Genomic DNA, 18,755 nt, shown 5'->3' with positions numbered 1-18,755 from the left:
TTCACATTTTTTCACACAAATGTGAATTTTCATATTTCATATCGCATGATTTTTGATAAATTCGATTGAAATTGAAAATAATTCTTCCGCGTCGACTACTTCTTCACGAAACGTGGCGTAAAAATACGAGCGGAAGCAACATCTTCTATCGAATCGTTCAGTTGAATTTTCTCCAAAACTAAGCCTTCTACGAATAAATTTTATTCTATATTCTCACAAACACGCTGTATATTTCACTAGATTTTAATACTATTCCTCTATCGTACACTCGGTGATAGAATGAAATACCGAGAGATTCGTCCATAACCAAGCAAACAATTTTCACGAAAAGGAAACAGAAGCACTTCTTAACTCAGAATTAACAATTAAGCCTTTCCTAAAAAAATTTTATACTATTCAATAATGAATGAAATGAATGAAATATTTTCACTATTCACATAGAATCACCCTATTCAAGGTTGCGCCAATTACAGACCACCCTCCATATTTGTCTACATCTTTCGCAAAACAATTTGCACGAAAAACGACGAGTGAACATCTTCGCCGGTTCAACGAACACTATTTTCTAAACGTTCACGTCGTTGATGCAGCAGCCTCTGGCTGAACGGTTCCGATGAACTCCCCGATACATGGAACGACGAGGATTAAGAAATCAGAAACGACGATGGTCCCGGTGTTGCATTCCTGTCGCGGGTCCGAAGTATTTGTACGCGGCTGTTTTCGGGGGTGGCAGAGCAAAGGGGACTCTTAAAATACTCCAAGAGCTTCTAAATCATGGAGGCTTAGTAGCCGTCGTGCGAGCAGGGATTACCTACCTTACTTCAAAGTGCCCTGCAGGTGCGGACTCTCCGTTTCGGATCCTCTTCCACGACAGAACGTTGAATCATGCGTCAGTTGCACTTAACGATACCGTGCGTGCGTGCTCGTCTCTCCGACTCTCTGCTCCTTTTCCGAAAAGACCATATTTTTCTCGTCTCCTCCGTGTCTCCGCCTCGTTCGCTGTCTCTTTGCTACACCGTCCACCACCAAATCCTCCTTCTTCTTCTTCTACCGCATCAGTCATCTCCGATGGACCGTTCGTGATTGACAAATTGTCGACGAGATGGTTTAACGGAATACGTGAAACGAGACGATTTGACGGTGTGTTTGGACTGATCTGTGCTGTTCAACGCTGATACAGCACGTGACAAAAGTTTCTGGACTATGAGTTTTTAATCGTTTATCGTGTTGGAATGGAAAACGTCGAATGTTTGAATTGTTTGAAATTTAAAAGAAAAAATGTTAGTATGTGAGTCTTGAAGATTACAGTAAACTGCGATACCGAAGTCAGGAAATTGTCAATAATATTGAAAATTTAATTGATTTAATGTGCAAATGAAGAATAGTTTATATTAATGGATATTTGCATAAGAATTTTGTATGCTACTATGGAAATGGAAATAACTGACTGTCTCTTCGCTTAATATCCCTGGGATGCGATAGCTGATTAATGTTTCGCAGAACGACCGAAATGAGTCGATTTTAAAATACAATTAATATTATACTACCGTTTATAATTCCGAAATTATCATAGAAATCCTGTACATTTGGACAAACATTCAATCCTCCCCGTCGGTGCTTAACCGTAAGAAGAAAAATTCAAATATTTCCGCGAAAGTCGAAAATTCGCGGAGCACACGAAACGGGGCCAAGATTAAATCTTTGATTCTATTAGCCAACTTGGAATTTCTGTTAGTGAAAATACTCAATTACCAGGGAATACAGTAGCTGGGCGGAAAATTCGAAAGCAGGAATAGCGATTACCATGAGAATTAAACGAGGTGGGTTCGGTGGTAAGGTAGCGCAAGTCGGCCATTTTGTCAGGCTGATGTCATTTCATTTTCGTGGCGAACGAGAAAACCCGCGACGAAGAATTCGCCCGATTCTTTAGCCCTGGCTCCTAAGCCCTCAATTTCACTAGAGTAAAAGCTGAACGGAGAGCGTGATAAAACGGCTTCTTATTCCCGCGTTTATATTCAATCTCGGTCGACTCCGTGGCCACAAAGGGCTCCATTTGAAACACGTTAGTCGATGTGCACGTATATACGTTGGATAGATACAGGATGATAGTAGAGGGGGGGAACGAAATCGCGGCCGATGCATTATGGAGTACCGGGGATGATCCTTATATGCATCTATGCATGCGGGTTGCCTGGCGTAAGGAACTTTATGGACGACCCTGTACCCAACACGTACGGTACGATCCGAAAAGCGTTAATGCACGCACAACTCTCCCCGCGTTCTCTACTTACACGTTGAGGGTTTGGCACGCGCTCGCTAGCGCACCCAAGCATATTTCAAGTGTCCCTACCGAAAGTTTGCCGGTGCTCGAGATTAGTTTTATCGTCTTACTTCGGAGCGTCGGTGTCTCGTAAAAAGTTTCGGAAAATTATGCGACCGTGGCCGACCACGGCGTGTGCCCCGACGAGCAAGCAGCCTTTTTAACTTTCCCTAGAACTTTGTTGCTCCGGCTAAATTAATATCTACACGCGCGGCATTCAGAACACTCGAGTCGTGTCCCCTTAACGCGGGAATAATACAAAACAGTCGGATATCGGGGCTCAGGAGGACGCCTCCGGCGCGTGGAAATTAGCGTCGCCTTTCGGAGACGTTGAAACCGGTGGATATCGGAAAGAGGGTGGAACGAAGGTAGGATTTTACGACGAGGTAGCTGTAATTTATGGAAAAGTATCGAACATCTGGTTGGTTCGAATGAATTATTTCACGAGGATGTTGATCTTCGATTATTTCTTCTAAGTATGTGGAATTATGAATTAACGGAACGAAGGGGAATGTAGGAGTTTAGAACGATGACTCGTTTATAACGAGGTAGGTGTAATTTGGGAAAAGCATCGAACACCTGTTTTAACCCTTTCGTGATCGAATTATTTTTTTTTAGAATTTGTTCTTTACGTATCGATCATTATGCCTATAATGGATACTAAATTGAGATCTATATTTGTTCAAGTACTCAAGTGACACGTATGCATTCCATTGGTTATAAAATGGTTAAATAAATTATTTTACGAAGATGTTGATCTTCGATTACTTCTAATTATGTAAAATTATAAATTAAAGCGAAGAAACTTTTAGTCTGTTTTATTTCATCCTCACTTGTTATGTGTTAACATTGAATTGAACTTTATCCTTAACTTTTCTGTAAATTTAAACGTTTGAAATCTGTCTGTAATCTAACAACCTATTTCTGTCTAATTTGCGTACATTTAAGAAAAGTTAAAAAACAAATTAAAGTGATTGTAATGATTTAACGAACAGAACACTCTATTGTATTGAATCAATTGTTTCAAAATGTCGACTTACTATCATTTCATTTAAAAAGAATACACGCTTCAGTTTTATACTAGCGTGCACACTAAAGTACTATCACACTTTGCACTCACGCTGATTGCGACTCACAGAAGCTGTCGAGTGTATTAAATGGAGAACAATCGTTGCATCGTAACTGTTAAGTGAAGTAGAAGAGAAGAACAGTCGGGACAGTGAGTGTTCGTCCAATTTTTCAACAAGAACAGAACGGAGCCCTCTATTTATATACCGCAATTTAAAATCAGCTTCTTTACACCTTTTCTTTTTTAGTATTTTCTGTTAACAAAAATACGACTGAATCGAAAACAATAACAGCAAAGGCAATAACAGGATAGGAAACTATTTCGATAAATTGTGTGCCCTAAAAGTATAAAAATTCCATATCTGAAGATACAAAGGATTATTTGAATTTTCAGTTAAATCACACTTAACTGACCGATAAAAAATTTAATATAAATATTATACGAATATTACGCAAAATTAAATGCTACAAATTTTGCACTAGCGATTTAAAAATCACATATTTCCTGTATACGTTCATTAATTCTTTATCTTTGTTTTTCAATTTTTTCATTCCCTTTGTTCCCTTCGTGTCGTTGATCACTTTTTCTTTTACCATTTTCCTCCACGTTTCCTCCCCACCCCCCGGGACTTTTACTCCGGGAAACCTAATTAAAGCCTGTAAAACCTATTAATTTCTCGCGAACGAACGATTCGTATGGCCGCATCGTTCGGCGTCGAACGAGCCAGTGCTGGTTTCGAATCTAAGCCGAAGACGGAGCACTGTCCGCTGCTTTGGCTCGATTCAAGCCAGCGCACCGCCAATAAATAACACGCTGCCCGAGATCCACTCTATACCGTATATACGGGATACACCGTGATATAACATGTACAGGGAGAGAATTTGGAAAGAAGAGGAAGAAATCAAGGAGAACTGCGGGTGCTTTTACCACTTGACGAAGAGTAACCATCGGGGCTTTTTCACATTTTTACGACTTAGCTTTTCGGAGAGAATAAATCTTGCTCTATTTTAGCTTAGCTTAATTGTTCTAACTCTCGAGAAAAATAAGGTTTTTTTGTAATTTTCCGTGTGTCGTTCTCGTTTCTTTTTTCTTTTTTCACTGAATTAGACTTCTAACCTCGGGAAAAAGGTGCAAAACGTGTGGAGCTCGAAGTATTTTAAAGAAACTTTGAAAAATGAAAAATTTGTAGATAGGATACTTCGGTTAAGAAGATTTGAAGGCGTGCTTAAATGCTTCAGAGGTGTCAATGGTGCATTAATTGTTCAACAATTTGTAGAGTGTTTTGGAGATGCTGAGTTTAATTAATCTTAGAACTAATAAAGTTAAAATTGAGACTTGAGAGTAGTCAAAGTTGAAATTTTGAAAAATTGAAGAATTAACGAAGTTCAAATCGAGACCCAGAGAAGTCAAAGTTAAAATCGAGAGATAATTTTCTTAAAGGAAAATAGAACTTCAGCGATTCGTCTACGATACTACTTATTCGTAAAATATTGTCATAACGAAGGTGTCATATGAAAATATTTTAAAATATAACACCGCATAGTGACATTTCTAACTTTACTAAATTTGAAGGATGAAAAGCGCTCATAAACAAATATTCCACTAATTATAATTATACGAACAACAATTGTTATAATTTATAATAGAGTATTCTTTTCATAATTCTAATATCGAATATTGTTACAAGACATTTAACCACGAAGTACCTACTCTACAAAATACACAGAAAAAGTAATGCACATAATATAATTAGAAAATGGTGAAGGGTGCAGCAAAAGGTAATAGTTACGAACGTTCCATTAGGTATTCAGTTTATCTCCAGTTTTCTAATACGTCTCTAAAGGAATTGCACACACGGATAACGAATAAAACGAGAACGTGTAACATTCTGTATGCGAAGAGCTAATCGATACCGGGCTGATAATATTTAAGCCAGAGTGGCCAATAAAATGAAGTGACGAGGAAGCAATCAAGCAGCACAGTCATTTTAATTAGCCAGCTGAATGAAAGTTCCGCGGGAAAATTAATAAAGAAACTTCAATGAAATCCAATAAGTGAGTTGCGCGAAACGGAACCGATGGGTGTTTCGATTAAGTTGATTAAACTGGAATTAAGTCGATTAAAACGGAGTACCTTAATAACAAACTTGATAGTATTTAATTAAACGGAATAACTCGCGAGGTCCGTGGATGGCTTGGTCGTTGGAAATTTTCAACGAACAATTATTTACAACCGAAAATTACAAAAAGCCATCGTCAACCACGTTCCGGATATCAAAAATTTTGAACCTCGTTCCGATTCTTTCTTATCAAGGGCTGTCTTCCACATTGAAATATATTACGTCAGTGTTATTAGAGTTACGTTCTTTATCGCCCTGAAAACTATGTATCGAAAAAAAAAAAAAATAAAGAAACGGAATTTCATCTTAAATACTGAAAGCCAATAAATTAAACGTTGCCTAAGAGATTTTTATCACTTACGATCGTCACGTGGAAATGGAACTTTTCGCTATAAAATTCCAATAGGTATGCCAATCGATTAATATTGAAAATTCCTTTCAAAATCAAATTTCCACATTTTTAAATCCTCGAATTTAAAGATTCTTCGAAGAACCAAAAAAAAAGTGTATACGTATATTATCGAAAAATAAAATACTATTCACAATTACCCGAAAATGAAGATCTCTCGATTTAAATGCCAAGGTAAAGCCAGGAATTGACTGAAGAAATTGATGAAAATTATAAATGAATATAAAGAAATTAAGGAATCTGTTGAAAATGATCGTTTCTTGTCTCGATGGAAGGGAGCATGATCGAAGTGTGTTTGACATTACTGATCTTGGTCAAAGCAATTTGCAACGACGCTTTCAGATATTCGAAGGTCGTGTAAACGTGATCAGAGGCTACGCCAATGGCCGCGAACAATGATAATGTCTCTGGGTGATGTTAGCGGAGATACGAGACACGGTATCTTTATTACCCTATGCGAGACACGTTGCTCAAGTTAATATTAATTGCCGTTTTATCTTGCTCAGACGCCTGATACTTCGAACGAGTAATCTTCGCGAATTTTATGACACTCAAACCAGCACGGAACTAGACCTTCGAATTTCGGAGAACAAACTTTGCGACAAGTTTTCGCTTACTATTTGCAGAACCTGATTCCATCGACAACCATATTCGCGCGCACCTTAATTTAACTGTTGCCACGGAACCGGCTGAAAAGTTTTACGAGCGTAGAAATTACTTCGACGGTTATACGTCGAAGCTTGTCACACCACTGGAAGAAGAACTTGGCCACTTTCTTCTACGAACAATTGCTTTTAAACTTTAAAAAATGTTTTATCGACAATTATAAGGAAACACCTAGACGAAGTTATTTGTTACGTTATTCTAATGTTTTAAGAAAAAAGTGTAATAACTCCAAATTGCTTTTGAGCGAGATTAAAAGTGTCTACATAACTCTCAGAATTGACTGCATAATTTTCGTTAATTTTCTATGCATTTAAATCGAAAAGTAAATAAAATGTGTATTTCATTGGAATTGTTAGTTAAAGATTATCGACTATACGTTTCTATGGTAAACGTTCTTATCAGATTTCCCAGAGAACAGCGCAGCGAAACATCGAAAAAAGAACTAAACCTAGAAATTTGCATCGAGCTCTCGAGAAGCTAATACTCGACGCAGCAGGAAAGCGAACAAAATACCTGAGATGACTGCATCGTTTTCGCCCCATTTTCCATTCCCACCCACCTCCATAGAACTCTCTCAACGGCGTCTGCGATCAACTTCCGGCCCGCAGTCAATAACCCGAGCAACCGTCGAATAAACGAGGCTCGCAGCTCGTGGAGAACAGAATCTCGGCCCTCGGTGGCACGAGCTGCGATATTCATTTTCTCCGTCGAATGCCAGAGAGTTCTGGCGATCCTCGGGGGAGCAGACGGCGGCGACAACATATTCACGAGGCCGTATTGGGATTTTATTCCGTCGCTAAATCCTCGAATCTCAGCGGGTTTGGCTCTCTACTCCGCGTGTTTGCGCGCGCCACACGGTTCTCAATATACGCAGTCGAAAGGAAAGAGCAACGGTGAACTTTTTCGGAGTTACTGTGACTCCTGCTAAGCCGACGTCGATGACGACGTCCCAGCCAGCTTTTTTACGAGTAGAAGGACACCCTGAAGACGGAACCGCGACGACGAAGGACTCTCTGGCCCTTTCGACGACGCGTTGCTCGAGGAATCTCTCCGTTCAAACGCTGTGACGCATGGATTCTCGTATTATCTGACTGTGATCCTGCGGGAGAGAGTATGTTCGTCTGAGGGAGAGTCGAGTCGCGTTGGAAAAGAAGGTTGAACGAGGATTTCGGTTTTTTAAATAGGAAATCTTCCTTGTTTAGGTGGAGTTTGTTAGTCCTTTCCGGTTGCGAAATGAAGCAGATTGAAAATCACGTTAAGAGATGGGAGAGAACTTTGGAGTAGCTGAGCAGAAATGTGTAAATTTTGCGAACATCGAGGAATCGAATGAATCACGTGGATTTTTTCGGTCATCTGGTAGAAATGTGACGATTTTCGAAGGGTGATTGTTAAATTGGAATGAACAGTTTTCTTTTAAAAATAGATGTACAATTGTTGAATTAATTTGTGGAAATCGAGATCTTCGAAGTGGTCTCCTCGATTTTTCTCGTAATTGATGAAATTCGAGAAATTCCAGTAATGGAGTAATTTGCAAGAGTGTCTAGAAGACTGCTTGGAAAATGTTATTTTCAAAAAATCATTCAATATTTAATGAATTGCATTATACGACAATTTTGTTTTAATAAAAGAGTTTCATTGTTTCGTCGAGTTTCGAAAATCATTAAATTCTATTGCCACACGCGTTACGAATTGAAACTCTCCGCTTGATATATTTCAAAAATGATAAATTTTTCTGTATTTTTCGTGGCGACTCGTTTCTTCGACTTTCTTATACTTTCATCCACGACATAATCACGCGACAGCTTTCCTTTCTGTTTTATCGTTAGCAACGAAGAAAGTAAGAGAAACCGGGGCACGTGTCGAGAAATGGAAAGGAAATGCAACAAACTTTACAAGAATCTACATTTTGCGCGAGGATTTTTGGTATAAGTGTGTCGCGCGCCAGTTAGGCGATAAGATTACGGAAAGAGATAAGTTGCCGGGGAGATAAAATGTTCTTTGTACATTGGACCTATAATTAATATGTGTTTCAAAGTGTTTGTCAAAACCCCGGTGAAATTAATACGTTAATTATAGACACCATAACTTCTCTTATCACCTCTTCATCTGTCAAATTCACTATACGTATAAAAATTATACAAACGGAACATTGCTAAATAAACTTCTACCAAAGAAATCACGATAAAGAGACGTTCAAATCTTCGCAGAAGTGTCACAAGAACTAAAATTACCATAATTCTTCAATATTCAAACACTTCACTAGACTACATTTTCGAAACCATCACAGAGAATACAAAACTAATTCAATAATTTAATCAATCGTGTTTATTAACGTGTATAACAAAATAAACCACAAGCACATTATTTCTCAAGCACGAATATCATTAAACGGTACGCTCAGAAAGAAAAGAAAGAAAAATTATTGATATTCTAAAAAAAAGAAACCACTTCCAGTTCTCCTCAAAAGTTGATTCAAATGAAAAACAAAAAAATTACCAACTATTTCTGCAAATAAATTATTATCTCCTAATATTCGCACGTTTTCCTTTTCTTTTCTCTCTCTCTCTCGACTATCAATAATTCTCATAATTTCACCGCGGTCGTTTCCGGGGGCGGTTAAATGCGCTAAAATCGCGCGAGATCTACGCCGCTGTCGTATACAATATAATTGGGAACATACGGACTGCAATATCTTATGACTGTGCCGTGCCATTAACAGCGCGACGATCATCGTAATATACGTTTAGTTTAGTTTAGCGGGACGAGGGGTTGCCAAGGCATTGAGCGACCCTTCGCGTGCCACATAGTAGAGGGTGCATAATTTATCGCGTTCTCCCCGACCACCATAATGCAACACGTTACACGCTTCGTATGCATGTAGATTCCGTAGGTTATCGATGCTCCCTCAATGTCCGAGAGGGGTGTAATGTGAGAAGCCTAACTACCGATAAATAACCTAATCATCGATCGGAATTCATTGCTCCCGGTGCTCCGTCTTAATTCAATAGTAACCGTGTAAAAGGTTCAGGTGGCCGAGTAGAAATGATTTAGCACACCTGACGGAACTTTTCGACTTCGCGTACGATAGAATTTCGATCGATCGGATCCGCGATGCTCATTCGTTGTTTTCTCAGCGGTCCAACTGAACGCGACCTGTCGCTTAATCGACACGAATTATTAAACGGTATTTGAGTTTTGGCGACACAATTTCTGCATGAACTTCGAAGTGTAACGTGACTATGTTTATAGATAAAAGCCATTTTACTCAGCATCGAAGTGTACGAACATAAAAAGAGATCGGAAGGAGAGAATTTGAGCAACGACTAGTTGGTATAAGGTGTGAATTTAATGAAAGAAAATAGGTTTCGCGGTCGCATCATACGTAACTCCATAGAGGTACACTTTTGACACGTGTAAATCATGATAACCTGTTCTGGTGACGGAACATTCTGTACGCTTGTTTCGTTAAGTAAACCTAGCTGAAGATAACCAACAAAAACAGAAGTGACGTGGAGACTATTCGAGTTCTTTCAAGAATCACCTAACTCTACTATGTTCACCTTAAAATTCTCCTCCGTAGAATTTTCTACACACGAATAACGTGTGTAATTCGTAACTAAAGAAGAAACGAAGAGGATTGAAAGAGGAAATAACTTTCTCGGTGTCGATCAAACGAAAAAGAAATGGAACGAACGTAAAAGTAAGTAAATTGAAACAACGAACGAGACAGGTGTCGGTGAAGTAAGAGTGGCAACTTGAGACTTCACTTAGAGTAGAATTGATTTTTATTGTGACTAGATTACAAACGGGGCCTTTCGGCGCTCAATATCGCCCAGTAGGAACGTTTACACGTAGTGAGTGAAACGACGACGGGAATGAGAACATTCTTCTGCGGGCATTTGCAATCACTCACCGCGGGAACTGGGATATGTGATTACGACGAACATTTGTACGACATCGGGATTCATACAAAATAGCGGTCGTTTCTTACGTCTAGCTTACATCACTATTTGTTCTATAGCGTTATGCCTGCATCGACTTTCGAAGTTGATCGATTCACGTCGTTTCACCTCTGCGTCGGATCTATTATACGTTGATATGCCGCTTCTTTTCTCTCGAATCTACGATATATCTGGTTTTCCTTCTTTCTTTTCTTTCTTTTATTCTATTTATACTGTGCGCGAGCACGATCTCTCGTTCTTGTCTCGACTAATCGAATAATCGTAATAATTTCGAAGGTTTGTTTTTTCGCTCTTTTTAATCAATGGTAAAATAACGGTACACGGTTTTGTTTAATTAACGATGCAATCGAAACGTAACGAGAAGAAACGGAAATTACGAAGAGGTTGGAATCGACGGACTTCAAAAGTCCAGTTACACGTGCCCTGCAAGGATATCGAATACAGTTTATAATTACTCAATAGTATTAATAATATTTATAACGTACGCATAGTCGATAAAGTGATTTCTTTCCTCGTACACTGTACAAAGCACCGCTGCTCGCTGTCACGACGACGGTGGCCATTTTCGTTTACTTACAGCCTGCGTATGATTTGCTTTCGTTATCTTTATTTATTTATTTTTTTTTCATTTTTGGTATTCTGCTGGATAATATTATTATTATCATCATTACAATATAACAATTTTGAAAGATATTTACGAACCGCGTAAAATCAGCGTCTACTATACATATATCTACAGAATAGTGAGTACATTCTCGATCCGCGCTGGATCTCTTTATTAGTCATCCCATACTTTTCTTATTTCTCTCTCTCTCTCTCTCTCTCTTTCGTTATTCTCTTCTAGTCTGCGATTAAATTTACCATCATCTTTGGAGCCTTGAAAGACTGTTATACAACGTGACAAGTAATAACATTGCCCGTGAATTCTTGTTTCGAAACGCACGATATTCCGTGACACGCGAAGAAAACTAAAATGAACAATTGCAAGGGAAAGTAGAGGACTTTTTTTCTTCTTCTCTTTTCAGGAGAATATAAAGCTTGTTGCTCGATAGATCACGCTTTAAGCGACTGTCTTCGAGAAGAACGACTACCACCTAGTCGAAAATATTGCACTTTGGCTCGAGTATTTGTCAAACGCGTTCGCACGATCTCCGTGAAAACGCGGGAAGATAGAAAATTTCAATTAAGCTCAATCAATTGTTTTATTTTTCTTTTCATAAGAAACATAGAATCCCTCCACACGAAACCCTTTCTCAGGCAAATCCATTCCTTTTTTACGGATGAAGCATGCACTTCGAAACATTAAATATATGTATATTTATATATACCAATACGATCGTCCGTGCATTTACAATCCTATGTACAGCGTTGTTTCCATTCGCCCCTTGCACTGGGGAAGAATGTCGTTAATTCGTATGAATAACCATCAAGAACACTCGATTTATCAAGTTCGACGAAGAACAGCGTACGAGTGAATTACAGTAACTCGACATCGTTAGTATTGCCACTAGTGTCCTCGCAAAAACAGCTTGTCCTCCAAGCAAAAGAGTAGGAAACAAGAGAAAGACAGGAGAAAATCGACGAAACTCAAATCTCAGAATCTTTGAAAATGTTCAACATCTAAAACTGTAATGAAAAAAAAAAACAGAAGAAAAGAAAAAAAATACTTGGCATCCATGAATCAAAGGTATACCAAGAATCACTTGCGAGGATACGGGTGCCATCACGACGACGTCCGCTGTTCTCAGTTCTCGTCTCGCGGCAGAGAGAGCGTCTGCGAGCCGGAAGCAATGGACGGCGTTGTCCAACAGTCAAGCAACGATGGCCAATATCCAGTGGCTGTGGTAGCGTGTTGCCAATAGCTAGCCAAACCTGTACTACCACCGGGACCAGTTCCAGATCCACCTATCCCTATACCAACGCCAACTCCAATACCTCCAGCTGTCGCGATAACCTGCTCACCGCTAATGCCTCCTGCCTCTATCACGCTTCTATCGTCCTCAATCTTCTGGTCCGCCGTGATTCCGTCTTCGTCGTACATCAGGTAAGGGGGATGGGAAGCGGTCGACGAAGGGGTCGACGACAAGGTCGGCGAGGCGGCGGACCTAGGCCTGGGTCACTCTTGCGATCTCAGTTGATTGTCGCTTTGCTGACCGGCGGATACGTTGGCTGCAGCGCCCACCGGTACCACTTGACTGCCACCTCCTAAAGAACTCCCGGAGCCAGCCAAGGAGCTTCCAGAATTCGCGGTTACAGTGTGGTGATGGGGGCTAGAAGTAGCCCCCGCTTCACCTCAGACTTGGGCTCTAGCTGTAGCGCTAACGTGAGCCTCGGCGCTGCTAGGCGAATGAGGATTCGCCTCGCCAGCTGTCGTCAGTGCGTACTGACACGCGCTCAATCCTCCGCCAACAGATGACGCCCTCGAGCCAACAGGGCTACCAGCCGCGGACACCGGTGTGCTGTCCATACTGAAAGAACTGCCGCTTAGGCTGCTGTACCCGTTGCTGTGCTGCCTGGCCTTCAATCGTAACGAGGCGATACTACTCGATGTCATCACTGTACAGCTCTCGGGTGCTGCTGCTGTTCTGTGGTGCGGAGTGTACACCGGTGGTCCGTAAGGATGGTGCGGAGCAGCTGGTGCCGCGTAGGGACATGCCGCTCCTGTCGCTGCTACAGGTGAACCAGCTACACCTAGGCTCGATCCCATGCCGGGTAACATCGAGGTGGCCGCTTGACCCACGGAGACAGACATCCCGCCCATGTGATTACCGGCGACAGACGTTGCCGCGGCGTTGAAACAGTTCACCGGGCTGACTTGGGTGTGATGATGATGATGTGACGCTGTCGGTACCACGGAGCTCAGCGTGTTCACCCAGGGAAAGCCTTTGCTACTCAGAGGGGACGGCACTTTGGCTGCCCAGTTGTTATACGTGCTGTACGAACTGTAGAGTGCGTCTGGATCTGCGAACGGTTGACCGATGAAACTGTTCAAGCTGGCGCTGAAGCCAGGTTTGAAGTCCACCGCGTCGGCTGCTGCGTTCGCGTTACGCGTCTGCTTTCGCCATTTCGCCCTTCTGTTTTTGAACCATACCTGGGAACAAATTTTATTGTTTGGTTAGACGTGATGTTGTACCGAGACGGGTAGATTGTTGTGTAGTTAATATTGGGGTGGTAATTGTGAAAGAGGGCTGTATGTGCTGTATTTTTCGTTTTGAGGTATTTGGACCTAAAATGGTTTCATACCATTGTAATGTATATTTATAATTTCGAGATATTTAGGTTTTTTGACTATCAAGTCTATTTAACGGTTCTATATTATTGTGGTATAATATGGTCAGTGTTTGTGAGTGATTGGGGGAAGAATTATTAAGCCGATTGGTTTAATTTTCTTTTTATTAAAAAAGTGCATGTTTACAGGAAATAGAAGTGGAAAATTGAAACCGATTAGAAATACAGCGTCTGCATGTAATAAGTTGAAAAACAAGCGAATTCCCAAATACATTCAAAACACCTCGAAAAATGAAAAATTCGTAGATACTCAACATTTCAGTTAAGGAGTACAGAAGAAATTCCAAAAAAAAAAAACAAACAGATCATTCCACGAATCGGAGAAAACACTCTAGAATACACCAATTAACGCGAATTATCTTATCTTATCTACGAGACGAAACAATTACACCTCGTTAAGGAAGCAATTGCATCGTGTCGAACAAATTCCCCCTATGTAAACCGCGCCTACCCGACTCGTCCTTTTTTTTAATCAAGCTCCCATCGTCATTTACCACCGGAGCTATTTCCACCGATCTACAAACACCTTATGCTTCAGCGGGTCGAGAAAAATCCACGCGAAATCCCTCTGTTCTTTTACCAAGCGAATTTCATCGTTAACGAATGCCGGTCGTACGTCGCGGCCCGCCCCATTGAAACGAAGAAGCGGAACGCGTTTCTGTTTTTTGTCAGATTTCGCGCGGGGACTCGTTCAGCCAGGTATTACTCATGTAGCGAAAGGGGGGCAAAGGCGAAGGAGGCGGTTCCGCTCGGTAGACGGTGAGTCCTGAGACAAATGGCACGAAAACCCCGGCGAGCTCCTCCATCCTGAAATATGATGGCGTTAATTCAAGGCGGCCCTCCTCTCTCGCGTTCGATACTGCGCGAGGGAGAGAGCAGCTCGTCAGCCGTTTCCACCCTCTTTCCCGTTCCTATCCGCCCTTCAACCTTCTGGATGCCATCCTTTCGCCCTCCGGTTCGTTCGTTTCCTTCGTGTTGCTTTTTCCACGACGCCTCCGAACCAGCTCGCCCCCGACAATTATACGGGTGGTTGCACTCAGATACACGTCGCTCTCGCGTAACTGTAAGGCAACCAGCGAGAAGAGAAAACCTATCTACCGTCGGAAGAGGGGGGAAGTTTCTCAGGCAAAAAAAAGGAAGTAAGGAAGATATCGAGGGAGAAACAACGAGGAAGGTGGATGGAGAATCCTTCGGAAGATGGATGGCTCCACGATCACGCCGTGGAAACGTTAAGAGGCGCGACGAGTCATTGAAAGAGGGGAAGAAAACTGGCTAATGAAGAATAATGCTCTACCTTTTGCCTATTATTCTCAAAACCACGCGCTTCTTGACCTTACGCGCTGTGTTATGAGCAGATAGAAGAGATTAACGCTAAGGATTTAGCGGAGATCTTTGTTCGATCCTTGCGGAATTCAGGTCGTCGTTTCTGCGGCTTCTGTTTTTGTAAGCACACTTTTTCTCGGGTTGTGTATACTCGAGTGCAGTCGAAATGTAGAGATGTTGTAAAATCGATCAGGCGTCAAAGTTTACACGTTACGAGCATAGAGGCAAGAGAATCGAGAGAAACTTTGGAAGATAAGAAGTCGAAACTTCAATTTCTTCAATTTCTACGGCTGCATGAAGTATGCTTTACCTTTGATTTAATTCTAATCGAGAAAAATTCTATTTCTAGTCATCGTCATTTATACATTTTCCTTTCGTTCTTCTTTCTCCAAATTAACACTAATCTCTATTTCTCTATTTAATCATATCACCGTCTACAGATCGCCTCCTCGTCAATGATAATTCAACGTCGTAAATATCGTGGAAACTGGAAGGTGATACGAGTTTCCTCTTCCCCCGTTGAATTTAGCGAGAAGCCAGAGTATCTCGTGGCGCGAGAAAAATATTTCCCCCTCGGCTCGGTGGCGTATGAGCAAACTTTCTTCCGCGAGCAGGAACATCATTGGATTTCACGAAGCAACCCCGTAGACATGACACGGGGCGACGGTAAGCCAAAAGAGGGGGAGTAAACTCGATAGGACAGAACGGCGGCCGAAAGATGCCGTGGCTCGAGAATCAATAAACTCTCGGAAGGCGCGCGCGAGTCGTTTCGTATACACACCAAGAGACCGCGCCCATAAACTTTAACAGCGTCGCAGAATCTTGCCCACGGAGTGGAGGCCAAATCGACCCGCGGACTCATAAACTTGATGAATGAACTTTCCGATCGCACCAGTCACGGCACAAGTCGCTGGATTAGCCGTGCTGCTGGTAATTTTCGAACGGTCCCGATCGCGGTGGTTCACCGCAATGGCGGCCGCCATTTCGATTATACGAAGTTCAAAGAGGAACGGGCGTATTTGCCAGAGTAATATTTCGACGAGTGACAAATTGCTATGAAATTGAGAAGTTTTCGTGTAATTTTACAACTGTTAACTGCGTTTGTTTCTCGTTTGGATAAAAGTTTAGACTTCTTGGTGTAGGTATAATTAAATCGTTAAAAATTGTAACCAGGTACTTTGACGCACTTTTTGCTTAATGAAAATATGAAAGCGGAATTAGAGAGAAGGAATGTATGAGTGAATAAGTTATTGCGTTTAGAAATTTTGGGAGAAAGATAGGTTGATAGATTTAAGTATATTAATAATGGTAATAATTATGCACTGAGAAATTTCTTGCATTATGAAGTTATTTATTAATAATTGGTATTAGTGGTAAAGACAGATCGAAACATTATTAAGTGACAAGTATATTGAAAATAACTTAAGTAGGTAAAGATCTTGCTGATCTTCTGTTCACAGCATGTAATATGAAATTATTTGCAGCATCTCACTAATTCTTTTTTTACAATACTTAATAAGTTGTAAAATAGTTTAAACCTTCTTGAAAAATTACTACACCGTGTCACAGTAAAATAAATTCTAAAAAACAAAAGTTTAAATCATCGAATAATCTAGTTTATAATAATTTAGTACATCAAAATGGATAATATTCTTTATCAATTATGTCCACTGTGAAGTAACATTACCTCGCTCACTAATGTTAAAAGTTTTTAGGTACATCCTCTATCATCAACATTGTACACGAAAAACTTTCGCAAAGGATAATGAAATCGTTGCTTAACACGTTCCATGCAACGTACACTATCGGTGGTCCATTAGACGAAAAAGAATATTTACAATCCTCGAGCAGATTAAAGGAGCAAAAATTGATCGGTCCATTCGGTCTTTGAAAACTCATATCTTCTCCCTTGACGCGTGTTAAATTTCAACAAAAGAAATTTTATCAGATTCCGCAAAGTTCGATACAATTCAAGAACACATCTCTCTCGTACGGTCCAATTACAGTTCTGTTTCCTTGAGATTGATTAGTCGTTGGAACGTTACTTAATAGAAGTATTCGCGATTCGAGAAGCGAGTCCAGCAGACGCGATAAATCGAATCCAATGTTTTCCGCTCGACAACCGCTTGAACAATGGCTCCCGTCACGTCATCCAAGCAATAAAACCTCATCAAATCACGACCCCTCGCCACCGCGTAAGCTTCCGCGCACGGCTCAATCTACGAAAGCTTATATAAATGTAATGAGACCGTGACCGGGGCTAGCTCATCAATCAAGCCCCCACCAACCGGCCAAGCTTCTACTTCCCCAACTCGTGCAGCTACCCTTGGTCTTCTCTTCTCTGTGCCACATATACGTTTCGACATTATATAGACACCCCCGAAAACGCTGCCCCATACAAGGTAATCCCACGACTTAACAACGGCCACTGAACAATCGGATAAGCGCGATTCGTTTCGTACCACTGTTAGGTAGCCACGCTGTTAGCCACTCTTTTTTTCTGTTTGTTTCCTTCTTTCAATACGTTGCTCACGCTTGTGCTTTTTGTAAGAGAAATGGGTCAAATGGTACGTTTAGGCGTGTTGAATTTATGTAAGAACACCGGTGTTTAACCCTTTCAGACAGTCTAATGTAATTACGAATTAGAGTGAATAGAATTCGTATTTTACAGGTATGTTTTTCATAATTACGTCGTGTGTGATTATTTTTAAAGCACACAACCGTACGTCACAGTTCTGATAATAATGTTTCTTCCATTTCTAACTTTCTTCCTAAAAGTCTCTCTTGAGTTAAATTGTTCGTGAGTTAAACTCACTCGGGATAAACTGTCGAAGGGTTGATGTTTAGGCGATTTGTGAGATTTGTGGTTGTATGTGAGGATATTCGTTTTTTGTAGGATTTAGTTGTTCTTACTTTATGGAGAGAAGAAATTGTCTATTTTAACCCCTTGCCTTGCAACGCGTCAGACCCGTGGTATGGATTTTGGTAAAAAAACACTGTAAGTTTCTTTTCGTATTTAAATTTTCACAATTAGCATTTCAACAGTAGCAAGTGTTGCATTCTCTCAAAAATGGTCCCTAATATTATGCAAACAAATAGCGGCAAATTGTAATATAAAGAAGTAAGACGTTTTTGGAATGATTTTGTGAGAAATTAATTTCTGAAAATTTATTTGTACTTTGATTAGTATCTAAAGCAGTAGTATCGTGAAATTATTTATCGAGAAGAAAATAACGATTTGTGAACGTGTGTAAAATGGAACAGTAGAAACGGGTAGAAACTATACGAACAAATTTCCTCTTCGAATTTTATGTTCGTTTTCACGCTATATAAACGTTATACAAAAACAAATATGAGTGCACTTTTAAATAAACGATCCGGATGACTGTATTTCTAAAATTTCGAGCTATGTATTGGGTCGAGAGAGTGCGTTGAAAATGCAAACATCGGTATATTTGTATCACCAGTGGAAAACGGTATGAGCTATTTTTTAAAATAAAAGTAAAGTGATATATACGCGTATCTAATAATATTTCTGTTATTTTGAAAATGGTTATAAGTAGATACTCGACTAAATTAGTTAATAAAAATAATGAAAC

At 40.5% G+C, this 18,755-nt stretch overlaps 2 protein-coding genes across 2 annotated transcripts in view; both read right to left on the bottom strand.

Annotated features, from left to right (window-relative positions):
* Window positions 1-12,289: 12,289 nt before the first annotated feature.
* Window positions 12,290-12,600, bottom strand: LOC108577574. Its single transcript, XM_017940755.1, has one exon. It carries the CDS (start codon window positions 12,584-12,586, stop codon window positions 12,290-12,292), a length of 297 nt encoding a protein of 98 aa, XP_017796244.1. The 5' UTR covers window positions 12,587-12,600.
* Window positions 12,601-12,822: 222 nt separating this feature from the next.
* Window positions 12,823-18,755, bottom strand: part of LOC108577573 (pituitary homeobox x) — a 41,765-nt gene continuing 35,832 nt past the window's right edge. Inside the window, exon 4 of the mRNA XM_017940754.1 lies at window positions 12,823-13,636. Coding sequence (XP_017796243.1) covers window positions 12,839-13,636 — 798 coding nt within the window. The 3' untranslated portion in view covers window positions 12,823-12,838. The remainder of the gene's footprint in view (window positions 13,637-18,755) is intronic.

The sequence above is a fragment of the Habropoda laboriosa genome, unplaced genomic scaffold (genome assembly GCF_001263275.1).
Source record: "Habropoda laboriosa isolate 0110345459 unplaced genomic scaffold, ASM126327v1 scaffold578, whole genome shotgun sequence".
Classification (NCBI taxonomy): domain Eukaryota; kingdom Metazoa; phylum Arthropoda; class Insecta; order Hymenoptera; family Apidae; genus Habropoda; species Habropoda laboriosa.
Note: the sequence above shows the minus strand (reverse complement) of the source record. Positions and strands in the feature narration are given on the sequence as shown.